This window comes from Choloepus didactylus, chromosome 24, assembly GCF_015220235.1.
Source record: "Choloepus didactylus isolate mChoDid1 chromosome 24, mChoDid1.pri, whole genome shotgun sequence".
Taxonomy (NCBI): domain Eukaryota; kingdom Metazoa; phylum Chordata; class Mammalia; order Pilosa; family Megalonychidae; genus Choloepus; species Choloepus didactylus.
The window spans coordinates 4,196,548-4,217,886 of NC_051330.1; the positions used below are offsets into that span (position 1 = coordinate 4,196,548).

Here is a 21,339-nt window from a genome sequence, read left to right on the forward strand (position 1 = left end):
CCGGCAGCACAGGCCCAAGTCAGGGGAAGCCCTCTTAGGGTGCAAGTCCACCTGGTGGCATGTCAGTGGGCAGACTTGTCTTCCCAAAGCAGAGGATGGCACTCCAACCAGTGCTGGAACATTCGGCTTGGGGTGGCATGTTTTACCTCTATTGTCTAACTTAAAATATGTCCTTGGTGATATGTCATCATCATGAGTAACAAGACATGCTGGCATCATGCACCCCACCATCGTAATGCAGTGAGAAGGGCAAGAAGGGCACAGTATACTTCTGTCACATTCTTGCCAAGAAAAATGCACAACCTCAATCTAATAACGAGAAAACATCCAAAAAATCCAAATAGAGGAACATTCAACAAAATTGAGCAGTGCTCTTAAAAAGCTTCAAGGTCATAAAAGAGAAGGAAAAACTGAGGGACTGTCAATGCTTTAAAGGAAAAGTCATAATAATTAAATGTGATGTAAGATCCTGGATTTGGTCCTGTGCTATGAGAAGACACTAGTGAGGAAACAGGTAGAATTTGAGTAAAGTCTGTACTTTAGTCAATTGTGTTAATTTCTTGGTTTTGATAACTGTACTAGGTCATGTAAAGTGTGAACACTAAAAGAAGCTGGTAAAGGGTCTACAGGAACTCTCGATGTACTATTTTTGTAACTTCCGTAAGTCTAAATTGTTTTCAGAGTAAAAAGTGAACCCATGTCTCTGTATGTGCGTGTGTTTGTGAATATCTTTAGTGAATCGGCTACTTAGTCTCCAGCAGGCGACAGGGCTTTACCCTCTTGAGATTTTCTGATTAGCCTGCTCTTTGAAAAAAATGTGGTCTTTCCATTAAAAGTTCTCAGTTGCCTATGTTCATTATCACAGGAAAGTAAACATCGTTGTTTTTAAGTTTCCTTGAGCCCTCCAGGGAGAAGCCCTAGTGGCACTGCTTAATGAGGACTTATTATGGCAAACTCTTGCTCTCCTAACAACGTTCCCTATCCCCAGCAGCTGAGGAGCATTTTTTTCATAAAGTGCCGTGTCCCCAAGCAGAGGAAGCAAGTGGCAAATGTCCAGGATGGGTTGCAGGGAGCTGGGCGTTTTTTAACTCCATAAATACATGTCCCAAACTGGAAACCAGATCCTCCTATCCCCATTTCCTACCCCCACTGCCTAGGAAGATATTGTTTCCCCCTTCACTTGCGCTGTTTGCTCAATGCCTTACTCTGTATAATTTGAACTCAAGGAGTTTTTCAGATGGAGCAAAAATGATCCTGAACGAGTCTGGAAATCAATGAATCCCTTGGTATTAAATCAATAATAACACTCATTTCTCACACAAGAGAGTAATTAGTCCCAAAGGACTCATTTAAGTGATCCCATTAAGACTGATACAGATCCACAGAAATAACAGTTCATCTATCAGGGATGTAGACTCAAGTGTCCAGTTGGTAATATTGATAACTTTTGGTGTGCTAAGGCTGTCAAAATGCAATACCAGAAATGGGTTGGTTTTTACAATGGCAATTTATTAACTTACAATCTACAGTTCTTAGGCTGTGAAAACGTCCCAATTAAGGCACTGACAGGATGATACCTGGACTCTGAAAACAGGCTGTTAGTATCTGGGTCTCCTCTGTCACATGGGAAGGCACATGGCTGGCATCTGCTGGTCCTTCTCTCCCAGCTTCTGTTGCTTTCAGTTTCTGATTCCAGTGGCTTTCTCTCTGGGTGTCTGTGGGTCCTCTCTTAGCTCCTCTGGAAATTTTCTCTCTAAGCTCTCTCTCTGTGTTTCTCTCTGAGCTCTCGGCTTTTTCTGTCTTTTATCCTCTCATAAAGGACTCCAGTAAAGGACCGAGACGCACCTTGAATGGTGGGTCACATCTCAATTGAAACAACCTAATCAAAAGGTCCCACCCATAATAGGTCTATACCCACAGGAATGGATTAAAAGAACATGGCATTTTCTGGGGTACGTAACGGCTTCAAATCAGCACAGTAATGTTAGTTCATACGTGCATGTTATTGACAGCTCTGTACTATGCCTTTATGCTAACAAAATGTAAACATTTCTGAAAGAAACTGGCGCTTGGCAGCAGCCTGTAGGTCTGTCTTGCTCGTTTTGCCAGTCTGGAGGCAGGGCAAGTTGGTGCAAACTGGAGGTTTGGGAACAATTTTTTGGCACAAGATATCTTCTGAGAGATTTAACAGTATATATCATCCTTTGATGTGTTCAAGCAAGATAGGAGAGCATGCTCTCATGAGATCAATTTCAAACTAAAGTTAAGAACAAAATGTTGATAGGGGAGTGACATTATGAACTTCTGAAAAGTAATAATCAAGCAATGACTTTATACAAGGAAGAAGTTATGTTCTAATAGCAAATCTGATATATAGGCAAGTTCTGAGGGCTGAATGTGTTTATTTAGCAACTGCTATTTGCAAGCAAAGCAGGATACTAAAATGGGATTCTTTCTGCTTCAGTTTGAACTGGGATACCAGTCAGAGACATATCAGATACCAAAGTGAGAGTAAGACAGATCTGTGGGTGCAGGATTTTCCAAGGGAATGATCAGGGAACTGGTTTCCTGACTCTTCTCTCTTATCATCAGCATCAAATATGAGAAGGCTGGAATGGGTGGGAGGTGGTAGGGTTGATGAGCTTGTCTTTGGCATGGACCGTTGCTCCATGAGAATCCCTCTTCTATGGACACCAAAGAAGAGTTTTGGGCAGGTGCCTTCATTAGCCTCAAACTTAACATGAAGGGGGTTTTCTTTCTGAACTGAGAATGGGTTTGGGAAACGTGGGTCTGTCAGGTATTGTGTTAGTTGCCTACTGCTGCTAAAACAAATCAGCACAAACAGTGGCTTAACACAATGCAAATTTATTATCTTAACAATTCTATAGGTCAGAAATCTGACATGGGTCTCATTGTGCTAGAATCAAATTGTTGGCAGGGCTGTGTTCCTTCTGAAGGGTCTAGGGGAGATTCTATTTCCTTGCCTTTTCCAGCTTCTGCAGACTGCCTTCCTTCCTTGGCTTGTGATCCCATCTTCCATCTCCAAAGTCAGCAATGGCCAGCCAATTCCTTCTCAGTGTGCATCATTCTGACATGCTCTCCTGCCTCGTTCATCACACCGCTCCCTTGGTCAAAGCTACCCATGAGCCTGCCGAGCCCAGCATTGCTGAAAACTCCAATAGCACCAGCCGACATTAAAAAGTCAATTTGCCCCCCACCTCCCTGTTGACCGGCTTTTTAGAGAGCCAACGTGGGACAAAACTGTACCAGATAGAAACACAATAACATAGTATATAATAACGATACACATATGGGTTTTTATTACTTTAACATAAAAATATGAAAAATAGGTGTTTATTCCAAATTGCATTTCATTCTACATTAGTTATTTTTCTGTTATATAAGTGTACTGTGCTAGTTTGGATCTATTATGTCCCCCAAAAAAGCCATGTTCTTTAACGCAGTCTTGTGGGAGCAGACCTACTGTGGGTGAGACATTTTGATTAGATTATTTCCATGGAGGTGTGATCCCACCCATTCAAGTGGGTCTTGATTAGTTTACTGGAGTCCTTAAGAGAGATCAGGGGCCGACAGACCCAGATGCTGGCAGATGCAGAAAGAAGGACATTTGGAGATGCTAGGCTAAGATATGAAGCCTGGAGTTTGCCCCAGAGAAGCTGAGAGACAGGACCCCCAGATGCTTGGACAGAAAAGCTCTGGGAGAACAACAAGCAAGGATGCACAGGAACTGAGAGAGAGACGCTGAGACAGAAAATACCCACAGACACTTTGAAGACAGCTGTTGAAACCAGATGTTTGGAGATGCTAAGCTAAGAGATGAAGCCCAGTTTTCCCTGGAGAAGCTAAGTGAGAACCCTCAGATGCTTAAAGAGAAAGCCACTGGAATCGAAAGCTGAAAGCAATGCAATCCAGGAGCAAGAACCAGCAGACACTAGCCATGTGCCTTCCCATGTGACAAAGGAACCTCAGATGCCACCAGCCTTTCTTCAGTGAAGGTATCCTCTTGTTGATGCCTTAGTTTGAATACATTTATTGCCATAGAACTGTAAATTTGTAACCTAATAAGCCCCCTTTATATAAGCCAAACCATTTCTGGTTGTGCCAGTTTGAATGTTTTGCATTCCGCAGCATTAGCAAACTAGAACACTGGTATTTTGCATTTCAGCAGCATTAGCAAACCAGAACAGGTACTAATTCAACAAAACAACAACAGGACTAGTTAACAGTGATGATTAGTAGTAATTAATAGTATAACTAATTTAAAAATGATATGTGTGAAAAAAATATAACAAAGCAGCTTTTAACTTTTTACCTCTTTATTGGATATTTAAATTTTTTATGCTTTATTATTGTGTATTCTTAACAGACATGAATGTAAGACTTTTTAAACACAATAGAACTAATTAAACAACTATTACCTATATTTAATTAAAAAATATATAAGTATGTCATGTTTCTTTCTGTCTTGTGATACAGTGATATTTTTCTTCTTTCTGTTTCTGTTTCCATTAATACTTCTCTGAACTTCCTACAGACTTCAGGACATCCTTCTTTTCTTTTATGTGGTAGTAAAACTGACCACAAACGTTCACTTTGACTTGGGGTTCTGCTCTTTAACAAGCTTACATTATACTGATTCTGGGTATCAGTCCATGGTGAAGACATTGTGCTAAATATCCTTTCAACAAAAGTGTTTGAATAAGTCAACAATGTAAAGACAAACACCCAATTTAAAAAATAGACTAAAGACTTGAATAGACTTTTCTCAAAGAAGATATACAAATGGCCAATAAACACATGAAAAGATGCTCAGCATCATCAGCTATTAGGCAAATGCAAATCAAAACCACGATGAGATCATTTCACACCTACCAGAATGGCCAACATTAAAAACACAGGAAACTACGAGTGTTGCATAGGATGTGGAGAAACAGGGACTCTCATTCATTGCTGGTGGGAATGTAAACTGGAGCAGCCACTGTGGAAGACAGTTTGGTGGTTCCTCAGAAAGTTTATTCTAGAACTACCATATGACCCAGCAGTCCCACTACTAGGTATATACCCAAAAGAATTGAAAGCAGAAGGCATGAGCAGACATTTGCATACCAGTGCTCCAATTGGCATTATTTACAATTGCCAAAAGATGGAAGCAACCCAAGTGTCCATCAACAAATGAATGGATAAACAAAATGTGGCATATGTACACTATGGAATACTGTTCAGCCATAGAAAGGAGTGAAGTTGTGATACACGCAACAATATGAATGAATCTTGAAGACATCATGTTGAGTGAAATAAGCCAGACACTAAAGGACAAATATTGTGTGATCTTAATGATATGAAATAGTTAGAATAAGCAAAATGTAGAGTCTGAAACTGGACTACAGGTTAGCAGGGGTCAGGGTAGGAATAGGGAATGGAAAGTTAATGCTTAATTGGTACAGCGTTTCCATTTGGGATGATGGAAATTTTTGATAATGGGTGGTGGTGATGGTAGCACAATATACTATATATATATGCATGAATTACATATTTGAATGTGGTTAGAAGGGGAAATTTTAGGTTCTATATAATGTAGACTATGGACTATAGTTAATAGTATAGTTATGGTAACATTGTTTCATCAGTTGTAGCATTTGGTACCACACTAATGCAATGTGTTAATAATAAGGAAAACTGTATGTGTGTGGGGGGCGTGGGCATTGGTATAATACTTGTTCTCATTTTCATTATCTGAACTCTTGGAAAGCATGGCCACAATATCCACAGTGTTAAAAATTAAACTAGCACTATCTTAATACAAAGCACAGTAGTTAATTCACACGCAAATTAAAAGTTGGACTGTAAATGCTCATAATTACCAGACACTTAAGTCACATCACTCTGAGTGATGAAACAATGGATGATTTACCACCGTGAACTGCAAATTATGTTTGACAACATCAGTGTCAGGGGAGAAAGCAGTCAGAGACTATGGAAGGTAGATCATCGAAGCCGTATCCATTTGACACTAAAAACATTGTTTCTTTCAGCCTCTGTTTTTGGGGGAGCCCAGTTATGGTGTGGTAGATGGAATTATGTACCCAAATTTTAGACACGTTCTCAATCTGCATTTCTGTAGCTATGAACCTATAAATGGGATCTCTTGAAGATATTTTAAGTGAAACTGTGACCCAGCTGAACAGAATTGGACCTTAATCCACCTGACACCTTGCATTAACCACATTTTCTAGCCCTGTAAACTAATGCTTTAATATCTGTAGGCATCCAGAGGTGGCTAAGCCCTGCCCTTAGGTCTCTCACTCCTAGATAATTCTGACTGCATTTTCAAATACAGACAGCCAAACTATGCTGGTGTGCACAGCTCCACCCTTGCATGTTTCTGCAGAAACCACAATAAGACACTTTCTCAGTCCCACTTGCTCTCTCTGCCTTGGTGACAGACTGCGGTGCTTTCCCTGTACGGTCCAGCGTGGTGTGCTGCATACTTCTCTGGAAACTGTGCACAACCACAAAAAAGTCTAACTTGTTTCAAAACCTCTCTCCTTATCTCTCTACCCATCTTAATCATACCTTAACAATTTGTCTTTAACATTGTAAGACACACCTGAATAGCAACCTGATGAGATGCCAGAGAAGAGAACTCAGCCAAGCCGTGGCCAGGATTCTGACCTACGGAAAGGGTAAGATGATTTAAATACGTGTTGTTTTACATCCGTAAATGTGTGGTGATTTGTTACACAGCAGTAGGAAATGAAGGCACAAGCGAATGCCCAATCAGCATTTTGCAGCCTTTTTTTAAATTTCGTAATTGTTGCTTTGGGAACAAAGTCAACCATTTCCAAATCCTAAAAAACAAGGAGCAGAATTGGAAGTGGCAGTAGGAGGAGAGCTGTAGCAGACAGGGGCGAAGGGAAGCAGACGCGGCTCCAGAGCACCAGGGTCGAATGAGCCAAGAGGAAGCTGGAGAACCCTGTTTCTCCCCGACCTAAAGCCTTCCTGAGCATTCCAGCCCTGGAGTATACCTCGCTCTGAGTGCCTTCGCGGCAGGATGTGTACAACTGTACCTGCCCTTGATTTGGAACTTGGCCCTACATTTTTTAACTATCAAAAATTTCAGATGTCTAGCTTGTCACTTCACTCATCTGTCCAACATTTTGCACACGCATCTTCCAAGCCCGGCACCAGGGTGGGTGCTGGAGATTCAACAATGAATGTGGGCTTTATCTTCAAACACCTACAGTCTGGAGAGGTAAACAGGGAAGCTGACAACACATAGGTGTGCAACGTGATGAGTGTGTGACAAGGTACACACATAAAATCTTGTGTTTAGACAAAGGCATTCATTCATCTCAGCTGCAGAAGTCAGAAAAGGCCCATCCAATAGATTGCAAACTCCAAAAGTGCTTGAAATAGGCACTCTACATATTCTTAAAGAATATACGTGGAATACTATTATGCTTGATAAATATTAGAAGATCAATAGTTTTCAAACATTTTTAACATAACCCAGAATAAGAAATACCTCTTACGTCTTTACTCAGTACCCAGAATGTGTATCTCTTTATTGATCTGACTACATACCCAAATATATAAGTGAAACAAAAGTTTCATGAAATAAGCAAAATATAAAATAAATATTTAGTCTTGCTAAGAATGATGTCCTCTAATCCTTTCTATTCATTGTAGTCTATTTTATTTCATTTAAAAAATATGTGAATCAGGATCCTTCCAACTAATTTCACAGCCGACCAAAATATTACGATGTTTCAAAAACATTGACTTCAATCTACTTTGTCCAAGAGACAGTAAATAAGCCATGTGCTTTCTCAGACTTTCACCCTCTCACCACTGAGTACTATGCTGGCTGTGGGTTTTTCATATATGCCCTTTATCAATTGAGGAAGTTTCCTTCAATTCCTACCTTTTGAAGCGTTTTTATCAGAAAGAGATGTTTAATTTTGTCAAATGCTTTTTCAGTGTCTAGTGAGATTATCATTTGATTTTTCCCTTTTGATTTGTTAAAGTTTTTAATTACATTGATTGATTTTCTTATGTTGAACTATCCTTGCTTTCCACGAATGAACCCCACTTGGTCGTGGTGTATAATTCTTTTAATGTGCCTTTGGATTTGATTTGCAAGTATTTTGTTTAGGATTTTTGCATCTATATTCATTAGGGAGATTGGCCTATAGTTTTCCTTTTTTTGTAGTGTCTGTATCTGGTTTTGGTATCAGAGTGATATTAGCTTCATAAAATGAGTTAGGTAGTGTTCATTTTTCTTCAATTTTTTGAAAGAGTTTGAGCAGGAATGGTGTCAATTATTTTTGGAAAGTTTGGTAAAATTCCCCTGTGAAGCCATATGGCGTTGGGCTTTCATTTGTAGATAGATTTTTGATGACTGATTGGATCTCTGCGTGTGATTGGTTTGTTGAGGTCTTCTATTTCTTCTAGGGTCAGTCTAGGAAATTATCTATTTCCTCTAAATCATCTCGCTTTTTGGCATACAGTTAATAATATCCTTTTATGAATTTTTTTTAAATTTCTTCAGGATCTGTAGTAACTATCCCCTTCTCATTTCTGATTCTATTTATTTGGGTCTTCTCTGTTTTTGACTTTGTCAGTCTAGCTAAGGATCTGTCAAACTTGTTGATCGTCTCAGAGAATCAACTTCTGGTTTTATTTATTCTCGCTTTTTTGTTGTTGTTGTTCTCCAGCTGGTTTATTTCTGCTTTAATCTTTGTTATTTCTTTTTGTTTACTTGCTTTAGGGTTAGTTTGCTGATCATTCTCTAGCCTCTTCAATTGTTCAGTTAAGTCTTTAGTTTTGGCTCTTTCTTGCTTTTTGATGTATGCATTTAGAGCTATAAATTTCCCTCTCAGCACTGCCTTCGCTGCATCCCACAGATTTTGATACACTGTGTTCTCATTTTCATTCATCTCTAGATATTTACCAATTTCTCTTGCAATTTCTTCTTTCATCCACTGGTTGTTTAGGAGTGTGTTGTTTAACCTCCATATATTTGTGAAAGATCTGGTTCTTTGGTGGTTGTTGATTTCTAGTTGCATTCCATTGTGTCAGAGAATGTGCTTTGAATAATTTCGATCTTTTTAAATTTATTACTATTTGTTTTGTGAACGCTCCTTATGTCAGCTTGATACCCCAGAAGGGGTTTGCCCCCTCCCCCACCTGGCCCAGGAGCCTTCTCTGGCTCCGTCTTCTTTGGGGCTGACTTCTGGGTGAGTGGGGATGATGTGAGGGATGAGGTGGGGGGGAGGCGTCACCACATCTGTGAGCAAGGGCAGACCTGCCGTCTTCCTATAAGGATAGGACGTTCCCATAGTGGCTCCAAGGACAGCCCATATCCCCCGTTCCTGGGAGCCAATGCAGATGGAGGAGGCGATGGCTGGGGATGTGTGAGCTCTGTGAGACCCCTGGGCCCTGGTGTTCCCAAGGAAGGCTGGTCAGTCCTGGTGGGGGTGTCTGGGATGGGCGGGGCTGGACTGTACCAAGTCAAGGTGTCTGTTTTGTGCTGCCCTTAGCTGTCTCCTCAAGGTGCTCTGTTTCCCTGTGGGTCCCTGCTCTCTCCCTCCCCCACCTGCCCTGCGGGTGACTGAGCTTGTACCTCGACTTACCAGGCCTGGGCCAGGGGACCTGATATCACCCCCTGGGGAGGGTAGTAGGTACGGGCGTTAGTGCCCTCTGCAGCCCCCCCGAGCCTGGGGAGCGAGGTCAAGGCAGCTCCCTTTTCCTCACCCAAAATGCCACGGGCAGGGGAGGCTTGCCGGAGGAAACCGCCTTTCTCCCAACCGCCCTTTCCTCACTTCCTTATCTTGCCCGCACACTCCCCTGTGCCAAGGCAACTCCTGCCACCGCCAGCGCGCATGCACCATGGCCAGAACAACTCCCGCCCGCTGCAACGGCTCCTGCGTCCTCTCAGAACCAATCCTAGCCCCTCTCCCTTCAATATTGCCATTTAAGGCTACTTCACCTCCTTTCCAGCCCTACCCTTCTTACCAGCCTATATAACCTGTAATCACCCCTGAATAAAGTCTCTCTGCCTCTTTGGCGCATACTCCTACTGGATGAAGAGTGTCTTGTCCTTATCGCCGCCCTCCACACCTTGCACGCCTCCCGCCGAGGACCCGGCCAAGTCCTCCGCCTCGCCCTCGCCTCCGGGAAAGAGCCCCCGCCGCCGGTACCCTTTAAGCAGCCCCGAGAGCTGAGGGCTCAGCTACCGGCCGCCACTCCCCCTAGAAGCAGTAACCGCGACCGCACTGCCCCACCACTACACCCACCCCCAGGAAATGTTTGAGGTTCCTTCGGTTGCTTGCAGTGGACAGTGTGTGAGAGTTCTCCACTGGAGGGGAGGAGGCAGTTGCAGTGTGGGTAGGGGCAGCAAAAGCCACACAGCCCACCTAATGTGCCCCACCCCCCATGTGGCAGTGACTCAGTCTGACACCTGAGCCAAGGGCAGTGGCCGTGCAGAGGTTCCAAGAGGAGGGATCCCGGGAGAAAGCTCAGCAAGAATCGCCTCTGTGTGTTGCAGACGGACGGTGATCAGCTGGCCTCTGGAGGCGGCTTTTATACCCCAGAGTTGTGGGTGTGAAGAACGGGCAAATGGGTCAGGCCCAAGATGGCTGTGGGCAGGGCACGCATTCTGGATCTCACTTACTTTGCTTCAGCATTTTGCTCCTCCGAGCTCCTCGTTTCCCCTGTCGTGCCCTCATCCCTTCCCCGCTTCCACCCACACTGACCCCCAGTGAAAAGTTTCAACCCCCTGGGGGAACCATGGCAGACAACTGTCACCAGTCAATGCTTTGCAGAAGGTTCTTCCCTGAGCCCTCTGTCTCGTCTCCGCAGACATGCCCTGGGTCTTGCGTGGCCCTCCCTTGGCCAACGTCTCCATGTCTAGGGCTGCTCGAGGGCACCTCTCTCCCCTCTCTCCCAGCTCTGAGTGGACTGGGAGATGGGATCCAGGAGACTCTATCAGGCCTGGTTCCCAGTGTAGCTCACCAGCCACCCAGACACAAGTGAGCTGAGAGGACTGGCAGCCATGCCCCCCACATTCAGAGCACACGTCCCCAAGACTCACCTGTGGCGGGCACGGTCCCCATCTTCCCAAGGACGTGCCCACTTCATAGGCCTCGATTCTCACCTGGCCTTGGGCGCTGGCCTGCTTGCTGGACCTCAGGTGTGTGCCCGTGTGGGAGCACCTGTGCAGCTGGCTCATCGGCATCAGGGGGTAACTGTTTCTTCCCATCCTGTGGCCCTGACAGTGGTGACTCCCCTCCCCTAGCCAGGAGGCCTCGTGCAATACATGATCAGAGGCAAAGCACAGCCAGCTCACCCTCAGCTCCCACGCACGGCACGACCCAAGCTGTCTTAGAAAGTCCCTGATCTTCCTGAACCTCAGTTTCCTCATTGCAAAACAGCAGCAATGACAGGATCTGCCTCCAGGGATGTGAGTGGGAAGTGAGTAAAATAACCTGTGAGAGCAAGTCGTGCCCACAACACAAGCTTACCTGTCCCCCGCCCCACTACCACTGCCAGAAGGGACTAGGGTTCCCCAATCATTCAATATTGGATTTTTTTAAAATGAAGAAAAATCAGAATTTGTTGAACTTTTCTATTACAGATTGGTAATGTTTTACTTAAAAGGCCACAAGTTGGTCACTATTAGGAGTTAATAGAGGGATTTATGGAAAAACATGTACCTTTGCAAACTATAGACTATGGTTAACAGTAATATTTTAATACTCTTTCATCAACAGTAATAAATGCACTACACCAATACTATGGGTCAATAATAAGGGATGATAATGGGTATGAGAGGATTTGGGTTTTTTTTTATTGCTTTTTTATTTCTTTTCTGCAGTAATGAAAATGTTCTAAAATTGATCATGGGGTTGTGTGCACAACTATGTGATGATAATGTGATTCGGTAATTAAATACTTCAGATGGTTTGTATGGTGTATGAATACATCTCAATAAAACTGCAAAACAAAAAAGGAACCCAAAAAAGTCCACAAGTCAGTGCTTAGGATTTCCAAGGCCTGAAGGCAGGATGGGGTCAACATGGTGGAGACTCTCAGTCGTCGTCCATGGAATCCAGCCCCAGTCTTAGCTCCAATACGTGAACGTGGTAGAATCCAACCATCTTACCAAGTGTCCAACTCCCCCAAGCCTCTGTCTCCTTGTGGGGACACAGCAGTAATAGCAGGACCTGCTTCCAGAGGTGTGAATCCATCACTCCAACGCCTGGCCTCCTCATTCAAGGTCTGTTTTCCTCTGGGGGCTCCACCCCAGCCCCTCCCCAGCACTCCAGACCCCCTCATGCTTCACTTTCTCCAGAGCCTCTTTTTTCTGACGATATGTAAGATATTATTTTATTTTCTGTCTCTACCATACTGTCTCTCTCCCTCTTATTCTGACCTGGAAAAAAGCTATTTCAATTCCAGCACATGGGTACTATTTTTTTTATGGTTTAGAATCTGTTCTTAAATTGTTTGCTGAGGTAAAATGTATACACCAGCATGCCTCAGAGATATTGTAGGTTCAGTCCCAAAACACTGCAATACAGCAAATCATGTGAACTTTTTGGATTCCAGATGCATAGAAAAGTTATGTTAACACTATATTGAAGTCTAAGTGTGAAATAACATTATGCCAAAAAAAAAAAAAAAATGGACAAACCTTACTTTTAGAATACTTTATTGACTGTGGGGATGGTCCCAGACTCTGACCCAGACAGCAGGGCTAAGGAGGGAGTTGTGGACTTTAGCAACCCCTCAGCACAGAGGCGAAGCTGAGGGTCTTGCTCGTGGGCCTGAGGAGAAGTGGCAAGTCATCTACTCAGAAAGTTGTCTGTGATGGTTGGATTCATGTGTCAACTTGGCCAAGTGATGGTGCCCAGGTGTCTGGTCAAGCAAGCACTGGCCTAACCATTGCTGCAAGGACATTCTATGGCTGGTAAATAAACCTGAAGGCTGGTTTATTAAATCATCAGTCAATTGATTGCATCTGTGGCTGATTACATCTATGATCAACTATGGGAGCGTCTTCCACAATGATAGAATCAAATCAGTTGGATTTATTCCAATCAGTTGAAGACTTTTAAGAGAAGAGAGAACTTTCACTTTTACTTCAGCCAGCCAGCCTCTCCTGGGGAGCTCATCAAAGACCTTCATTGGAGTTGCCAGCCCGCAGCCTGCCCTTTGGAATTTGGACTCGTGCATCCCCACAGTTGCATAAGACCCTTTTATAAAATCTAATATTTGCAAATATCTCCTGTTGGTTCTGTTTCTCTAGAGAACCTGGACTACTACATTGTCTTTCACAAAATGTGCTGGTTTGGGTATACCATGTCCTCCAGAAAAGCCATGTGCCTTCCATGTGACAGAGGTGTCCCAGATGCCAGCAGCCTTTCTTCAGGGAAGGTATCCTCCTGCTGATGTCTTAATTTAGACATTTTCTCAGCCTTAGAACTATAAATTTAAAGATAATGAATCCCCATTGTAAAAGCCAACCCATTTCTGGTATATTGCATTCCAGAAGCCTTAGCAAACTAAAACACTAGTTTTCTAAACTTAAAAAAAGCAGCCTTTATTAATTGCTGCCACTGCCTCTACCAGCACCATGTATGACACAGTTGAGAGGAGACCGTGAGCCCCTCCACCCAGCCTCACCTCCTTCCTGCTAACAACTGTCAATCTCCTCAGATCTTGTACCAACAATCTGTTAAAACATGACAGATGACTATGAAGTTCTAGACATGCAAAGACCTGCCTCATATGAAGATACTAAAAATGTGTATCATAAATTGGCACTGAAGTGGCACCCTGATAAACACCCTGAGAATAAAGAAGAAGCAGAGAGAAAATTCAAACAAGTAGCTGAGGCATATGAGGTGTTATCAGATGGTAAAAAATGGGACATCTGTGACAAGTACGGCAAGAAGGATTAAATGATGGTGGTGGAGGTAGAAGTCATTTTGACAGTTTGGCTTTACAGTCCATCATCAAAATGTTGTCTTCAGGGCATTTTTTTGGTGGAAGGGACCCTTTTTCATTTGAGTTCTTTGAAGACCGATTTGAGGAGTTTTTTGGAAGTCGAAGTTTCCTCTCTGGAATCAAAAACAGGGTGCAGGATCTTTTTTCTCTGCCTGTAGTGGGTTTCCATCTTTTGGAGGTGGATTTTCTTCTTTTGATACAGGAATTACTTAATTTGGTTCACTGAGGCATGGGGGCCTTACTTCATTTTGTTCAGCATCCTTTGATCGTAGTAGGATGGGCAACTTCCAATCTATATCAACTTGTACTAAAATAGTTAATGGCAGAAAAATCACTTCAAAGTGAATTACTGAGAATGGTCAAGAAAAGGTAGAAGTTGAAGAAGGTGACCAGTTAAAGCCCTTAATGATGAATGCTGTGGCAGATAAAGAAGGCTTTGCAGAAGGATGCAGATGAAGAGAACAAAATGCCCTGCCTCCCCAGCCAGCCAATGTCCATTTCCTGAAGTCTCACTGACCTGTCACTTAATCCAAAAGTGTATCTATGATGATGATCAAGATAACCCTTCAGTCACCAGCAACTGGGATCCCTCCATTTATTCAGCAGGATTCAAAGAAAGCGTCAAGAGGCAGAAGCAGAAGCAGAGAGAGAAGCAGCAGCAGAAGCCAACCAAAAGGAATCCCTGCACTGAACTTGCCAGACGTATGCATAATTTTGTGCCAAATGCTCACATAACATCAGAACACAGTCCCCTGTTCTGGTGTGTTTGGGTTGTTCACACTGTAGGTAGAAGACATCTTGTTTAATACTGTACCAAGATCACACTTGTTTTTATCAGGTCTATGGACTTTCGATCGCTGTAGAATAGGGACCCAGAAGAAGTGAGTTGACAATAATGGTTGGCAATGATAGAAATTTAGAACAGCACAGACTTTGCTTTTCTCTCAACCTTCATGGAATTGAAGAGAGTTAGGGCCTTGCTCTGGATTAAGCTTTGGCTTAAGGGAATCTTGTGGCTGGTCTGAGCTTCCATCAAGACCACTAAAACTTTCTCCATACCAGCATCAAGGCTACCTTGCTTTCTTATCATTCATGTGTTCACATCTTGGCTGACTGTTTGGCACAAGAGGCCTAGCTTTTGGCTTATCTTGGCTTTTGACGTGTCTTTCTCACCAAGCTTAGTGATGTCTAGCTTTTGATTTAAATTGGCAGATGTGCAACTCTTCCTTTCATTTGAATACCTAGAAGCCATTGTAGGGTCATTAACTGGCCTACTTTCAACATTGCTGTGTCTCAGGGAACAGGGAGGCCCAAGGAGAGGGAGAGATGGGGAAATGGCTGGTTGGTGGAGCAGTCAGAACATACACAACATTTATTGTTCAAGTTCGCTGTCTTATATGGGTGTGCTTCATGGCACCCCAACAAAATTACAATAGTAACATCAAAGATCATTTATCATGGATCACCATAACAGATAGAATAATAATGAAAAAGTTTGAAATATTGTGAGAATTACCAAAACGTGACAGAGACACGAAGTGAGCACATGTTGGAAAAATGGTGCCAACAGACTTGCTCAACTCAGAGTTGCCGCAGACATTCAATTTGTAAAATATGCATTATCTACAAAAAACACAATAAAGTGAAGCACAATAAAATGAGTTATGCCTGTATAGCACAATGCAAGCATCTTAAGTGTACTGCATAATGAAACGTTATATATTTATAAACCTGTGGGACCACCACACAGATGGAGATATGAAATTTTCATCAGCCCAGGAAGTTCTCTTGTGTTCCATTCCAGTGAATACACCCAAGAGGTAATCCCAGTGTGACTTTTAGCCCCATTGATTAGTTTTGCTTGTTCTTAAACATCATGTGAATGGAATTATCCTGTGTGTACTCCTTTGTCTGGTTTATTTTGGTCAACAGTGTATCTGTGAGATTCATCCAGGTTGTGGTGTGCATAAGTATTTCGTTCTTTTCTGCTGCAGGGTATATTGTGTGATGTACTTCAGTTTATCCATGTGGGTTCAAGTTTGGGGCCATTATGAACATTCTTATGTCTTTGGGGACATATGCACTGACTTCTGTTTAATATATATCCAGGAATGGAATTACTGCACTATAGGAGATACATAGTTGTAGCATTAGTAGACACTGACAGTTTTCCAAAGTGATTGTACCAAGATACACACCCATCAACTGTACATGAGAGTTCCAGTTGCTCCATATGCTTGTCAGCACTTCCTATCGTCGGGAATTTTATTGCAGCTTTAATTTGCATTTCCCAGTTGACTAAAGATGACACCCATTCATGTGTTTATGAGCCAGTTAGATAACCCTTGTGGACGTGTCGCACATGTAAAATCTTCTTGTGGATGTTCTGGGTGTTTTGTTCCCTAATGGATCCCAAATGGAATAGTGCCCAGTGCACCTAGAAGGGTGTTAAATAAATGTGTGCTCAATGGATCGATGATGAATGAATATGGCTCATAAGAATAAAGGAGCAGCCTGGTCAACCCTGTCATCCCTGGCTGGCACTAAGCCTTATCTTCAAACATCTCAGGCCCTTTGACTATCTGCTTCATCTGGTTACTGTGCAGATAACAGGGCTAGTAGAGTTGGGTTTTTAACCCCCTTTAGGAGGGGATTTAAGAGGGCTGAAATTTCCTCACCACCCCGAATCAGGATTGAGACATTCTGACATCCCTAACGCACGTTGCTGAACGCTGACAAGCTTGAGACATCCCTTCATGACTGGATTTCAGGAAATGTGGCTGTTGTGCCAGGAGCAGGCAAATTTGTTTCCCATCACCAGCCTCCCTTTCTATTCCCATCAGGCTACACCCCTGCTCTAGTTCCCTAGAGATGCTGTAATAAAATACCACATATTGGGTGGCTTAAAACAATAAGCATTTATTGTCTCGCCATCCTGGAGGCCAGAAGTTCAAAATCAAGGTCACCCTGAAACCAAAGTGAGACTCCCCCGTGGCCTCTGCTTAGCGTCTGGTGGTCCTTGGTGGTTCTTGGTGGTCCTTGGCTTGCAGCGCAGCCCTTCAATCTCCGCTTCCGTTGTCACAAGGCCTTCTCCCCTCTGTCTGTCCTACTGACCCTGTGTCTAAATTTCCTCCCCTTGTAAGGACAACAGTCTATTGGATTAGGGCCCGCCTTCGCCAGTGTGGTCTCTTTTTAACTAATCTCACATTCAAAGACCCTATTTCCAAATAAGGTAATATTCACCTGGGATAGAACTTGAACATCATTTTAGGGGACACAATTTAATCCATAGCAACCCCCTTATCTCCAGGCTAAGCTGTATGCCTGGCCTCTGCTTCCTTCCATCACACCCAGGCAGCAACCCCAGACTCTCACCTCGGCTACAGGGAGGGACATGACCCCTGCAAAGGGCAGAGCAGGGCCCAGAATGGGAGGCTTATGGGGAGAAAGGCAGGCCAGGGGCTCCCGTCTCAGATGCCAGCAATCAGTGCTGAGTACAGACATGCCACGGGGAGCCGAAAGGGCAGGAAGTGCCAGCTTCACACCCCAGATGGAGAAACCTCCCTCCTGGACATCCTGAAGCACAGGACAAAGGAGTGAAATGTGACCTCTTCTCAGGGGCACCACGTCTTAGTAGCGGAGAAGGGGAGACCCAGACTGGCAGCTGAATTAGGAGCAGTGGAGGGCAGGAGGAGCCGCCACTGGGGGGTCATTGGGTTGGGAACCAGCCTCACCACGATCCTTGATGCAGCCCCAAAGCCTCCTTTGTGCATTCTTCAGTCAAGCATCATTGAGCTCCACTACATACTGGTCACTCTGCTACACATCTTAGAGAGGAAGATAAGGAACGAAGTGCCCTGATATCATAGAGCTTGCAGGTGAGCAGAACAAATAAATGCATAATCATTTAAAAATAGAGCTTTTGGAGAAAGGAGGGCAAAGTCTCCTAGGAGCACAGGAAGAGGGGGTTCAAAGCAAGGGGTGACTTGCATTCAGGACCATCACTATGGAGGTAGCCAAGAGAAAACAGGGGCTGGTAGGGAGAGACGAGAGACAGCGGCCAGGGCAGGAGCGAGCACGTCCTGGCTACGCTGGGGAGGGAAACTTGGCAAGGCAGGGCAGGGTGCAGGTGAGAGCGGCCCTCGGAGGGCAGAGCTGACAGAGCTGGAAACCCTGGATGCAGAGACTCAGGGAAGGGAGGACTCAAAAAGTACTTCAGGGTAGCTAACAAAAAAAACAAATGATTCATCCCTGTGTTTTTCCATTGTCTGCAATGCCGCAATGCTGTCTTCATCATAAAAGAAGGAGAAGAGGTGGCTCCAATTAAACAAATCTTGAGATTGGAAGAAGTGGTACATTCACATATTACCTGTATGGATACACACGAAAAAACAAATACACATTTCTTAGGGTGTGTGGGGGTGAGTCAGGCCACGGCCAGCCCCTCTAGAGTTCCACTCGGTGGCAAAAGACTCGGAGGGAATTGAGGCCACAGACATTAGTTTTAAAAAGAACAGTAAGAAAACAAGAAAAACAAAAATGGAAGCTTTCCTAGGATCCCAGAGGGAAGGCTGTGAGAAACAGAGCTGAGGAGTTATAGTGAGTCCTTCCCTGGAGCAGGACAGGAAGGAACAAGCAAATATCCAGAGGCAGCTGTTGGAAATGCAGATTCACCATCTGGAATATTCTTTAATCTCAGCAAGGTGAGGGTCTCTGGAAAATGAGGCTGACGAGTGGAAAAGCCAGTGGTTCTCTGGGTCTCAGAAAAGATCTGCCATGCATATTGCAGATCCTTTCTGGTATTATTAAATAATGTCCAACCTTGCCCACATCATCCCCCAGCTACAGAAGAGCTCGAAACCTCACTGCGATAACCAGACAGCAGTACATTCTGTTGACTCCAGGAGGGGGGAAAGAGGGGCAGGCCTACTCTACCTGTTTGTCCCAGCCTCCTGGATGGTGTCACTCCCCGAGTGGGACGTGCAACAAGCTAGCGATGGTCAGCAGGGAGGGGTGTGGGGTGAGTGTGGCAGGCCCCAGGACTGATGTGCCAATGGTAAAGGAGGAAGGGGAATGGGAGTGATGTGATGTTGCATCACGGGTGCAGCAATATAACCTGTGTCCAGGGTATTAAAACCAGCCTGGGCTTCCCTAACCCCCAGATGCTTGCGTGACTGCTGTCTCCCCAGCCATGGGCCCCCGGTGCCTGGTACTTGTGCTCCTGTCCCTGCTAACCACGGGCATCCAGGCCTTTGACAACCAGCTTCTAAAATGCTTTGAGGACCCCCAGTACGAAGAGCTGGTGCAGCTGGCAAGACACGGACTGGGGCAGACGGCCGAGAGGAAACGCATAGTGGTGATTGGGGCAGGCATAGCCGGGCTCACCGCTGCCAAGGTCCTGCAAGACGCAGGCCACCAGGTACGCTACGGAGTGCAGGAGGGCTCTGGGTGCGGGGAGAGAGGCAAGTGGGATGGCCCCAGGAAGCTGGAGCAGAGGGTTGGGTTTAGGAATCTAGGTAAATGTAGAAGGATGAGGAGAGCTAGTTGGTCTGACTCCTAGGTTGTAAACCCCATAACCAGAGGAAGACTTTGGGAAGGGACATGAAAGGGCTGTGGGAGCTGGACCGCCTGCCAACAGGCAACAGAAGAGGGTGGAGGGGTGTTGCTGACAGGGCGGTGCAGGAATGAGACACAGACACAAAGTTAAGAATTAAGAGAGCAGGGGGCCCACTGCATCTCGTGTAAGTGGACAATAATGCACCTTTGCTCCAGTTACTTATTTCAGAAGATCAGGGAGTATATGCTAAATGTCCTCGGGCTCTGCCCACCAGATACCTATGTTTACATCCTGTTGCATATCAGAAGGAACAATCTAGGTTTAGGACAATAGGAAACGTTGTCGTCATAGTCACAAGACACATATCTTTACAGGGTGGGCCCACATGGCTCTAAGCCACCACCCCAGATATGCCTCAGGCAACATGGAACATGTCCCCCTTTTTATTTTAGCCGCTGGCCAGATCTCTGTCTGCCACTTGGGCTCCGATCTGAGCCGGGTGTGGGAAACAAAGTAGCCATGGGGGCAGGAGACCTCCCTTAAAAGGGGTGAGGGTTCAGACCCTTGCAAAGCTGAGGGGGTGAGGTTCTGTGCCCCACCTCTGTTGGCCCCCAAGTTTTCTCCTGATGGCCCCTCTGTGACTGTCCCTGTCTTACATTGTTCCTTCCCTGAGGAATCTTACCCATCTCTGGCTAAGCAGCCATCCTCCGGGGCCATACAGGGTGATGTAAGGGAGGGGCAACGCCCCCCAAGAGGGTTAGTTTTGTCTCCTTGACAGCCTATGCCCCCTGGCCTCCATGCCCGACAATGGTTTGGACCCAGGCAGCCAAAATAAGGAGGAGGGAAAACTGAACGAACTGTTTTCTTTTGCATTGCCAATGTTTATATCTTGTTGCAGCAATGGGGGGTTAGGAATATAAACCCAATAGGTATAATTTCCAGAATGAGCACATGCTGGAGATATACTCACAGCAATAGCAATAAGAGCCAACATTGCTGCCGTCAGGTTAGAACCTGTCATAGGCAGCTTGTCTCGTTGGACTTGTTTTTCAGCATCCTGACATAATTTCTTTATCTGACCCCAAGTTGGATGTCGGGCTTCCCTAGTTTGGGGTGTTGGCCTGATCACTGTTGTCGTCAGCGTCAGACCCTGAAACTGCATCACTGGTGGCTCGACGTCCCATAGGAATTTTCCTTTCTTTGCTGGGTTCATGGTACGGCTTCAGTCGTCGGGCCGGTATCCAAAGTGGTGCTCGTCCGTCACCTGGGGAAACACAAGCATAACCTCTTCCCCATGTTAGTAAAGTACCCATTGTCCATTCATTAGTTAGCACATCTTTCCACCATATAGGAGGTGCTTTCTGGAAATAATGTTTCAGTGTTGTCTTTTCAGCTGGAAAATGTCGTTCGGCGGCAGTGCCACCCAGTTTTTCATAAAAATTTAGAAAATTTAAAGTAAATAAAGCTTTTGATAATTGTTCATGGGAAGTTCCATCACCTCCCCCTTTTTGTTTTGTTAACATAGTTTTTAAAGTGTGATGGGCACGCTCAACAATAGCTTGTCCTCGGGGATTATAAGGAATACCAGTGGTATGATGAATGCCCCAAGTTGTAGTAAAAGTAGCAAATTTTGCAGATGTATAGGCTGGGCGATTATCAGTTTTTAAAGCACGGGGCAAGCCCATAGAGGCAAAACAGGCAAAAAGGTGAGTACGAACATGTCGAAATGTTTCACCGGTTTGTGCTGT

At 44.6% G+C, this 21,339-nt stretch overlaps 1 protein-coding gene and 1 pseudogene across 1 annotated transcript in view; both read left to right on the plus strand.

The window, feature by feature from the left end:
* Positions 1 to 6,651: 6,651 nt before the first annotated feature.
* The window catches only part of LOC119520045 (L-amino-acid oxidase-like), a 30,158-nt gene continuing 15,470 nt past the window's right edge, over positions 6,652 to 21,339 (plus strand). Inside the window, exons 1-2 of the mRNA XM_037817796.1 lie at positions 6,652 to 6,704; positions 19,197 to 19,453. Of these exons, the coding sequence (XP_037673724.1) occupies positions 19,226 to 19,453 (228 nt within the window). The 5' untranslated portion in view covers positions 6,652 to 6,704; positions 19,197 to 19,225. The remainder of the gene's footprint in view (positions 6,705 to 19,196; positions 19,454 to 21,339) is intronic.
* On the plus strand, positions 13,661 to 15,216 carry LOC119519785 (annotated as a pseudogene).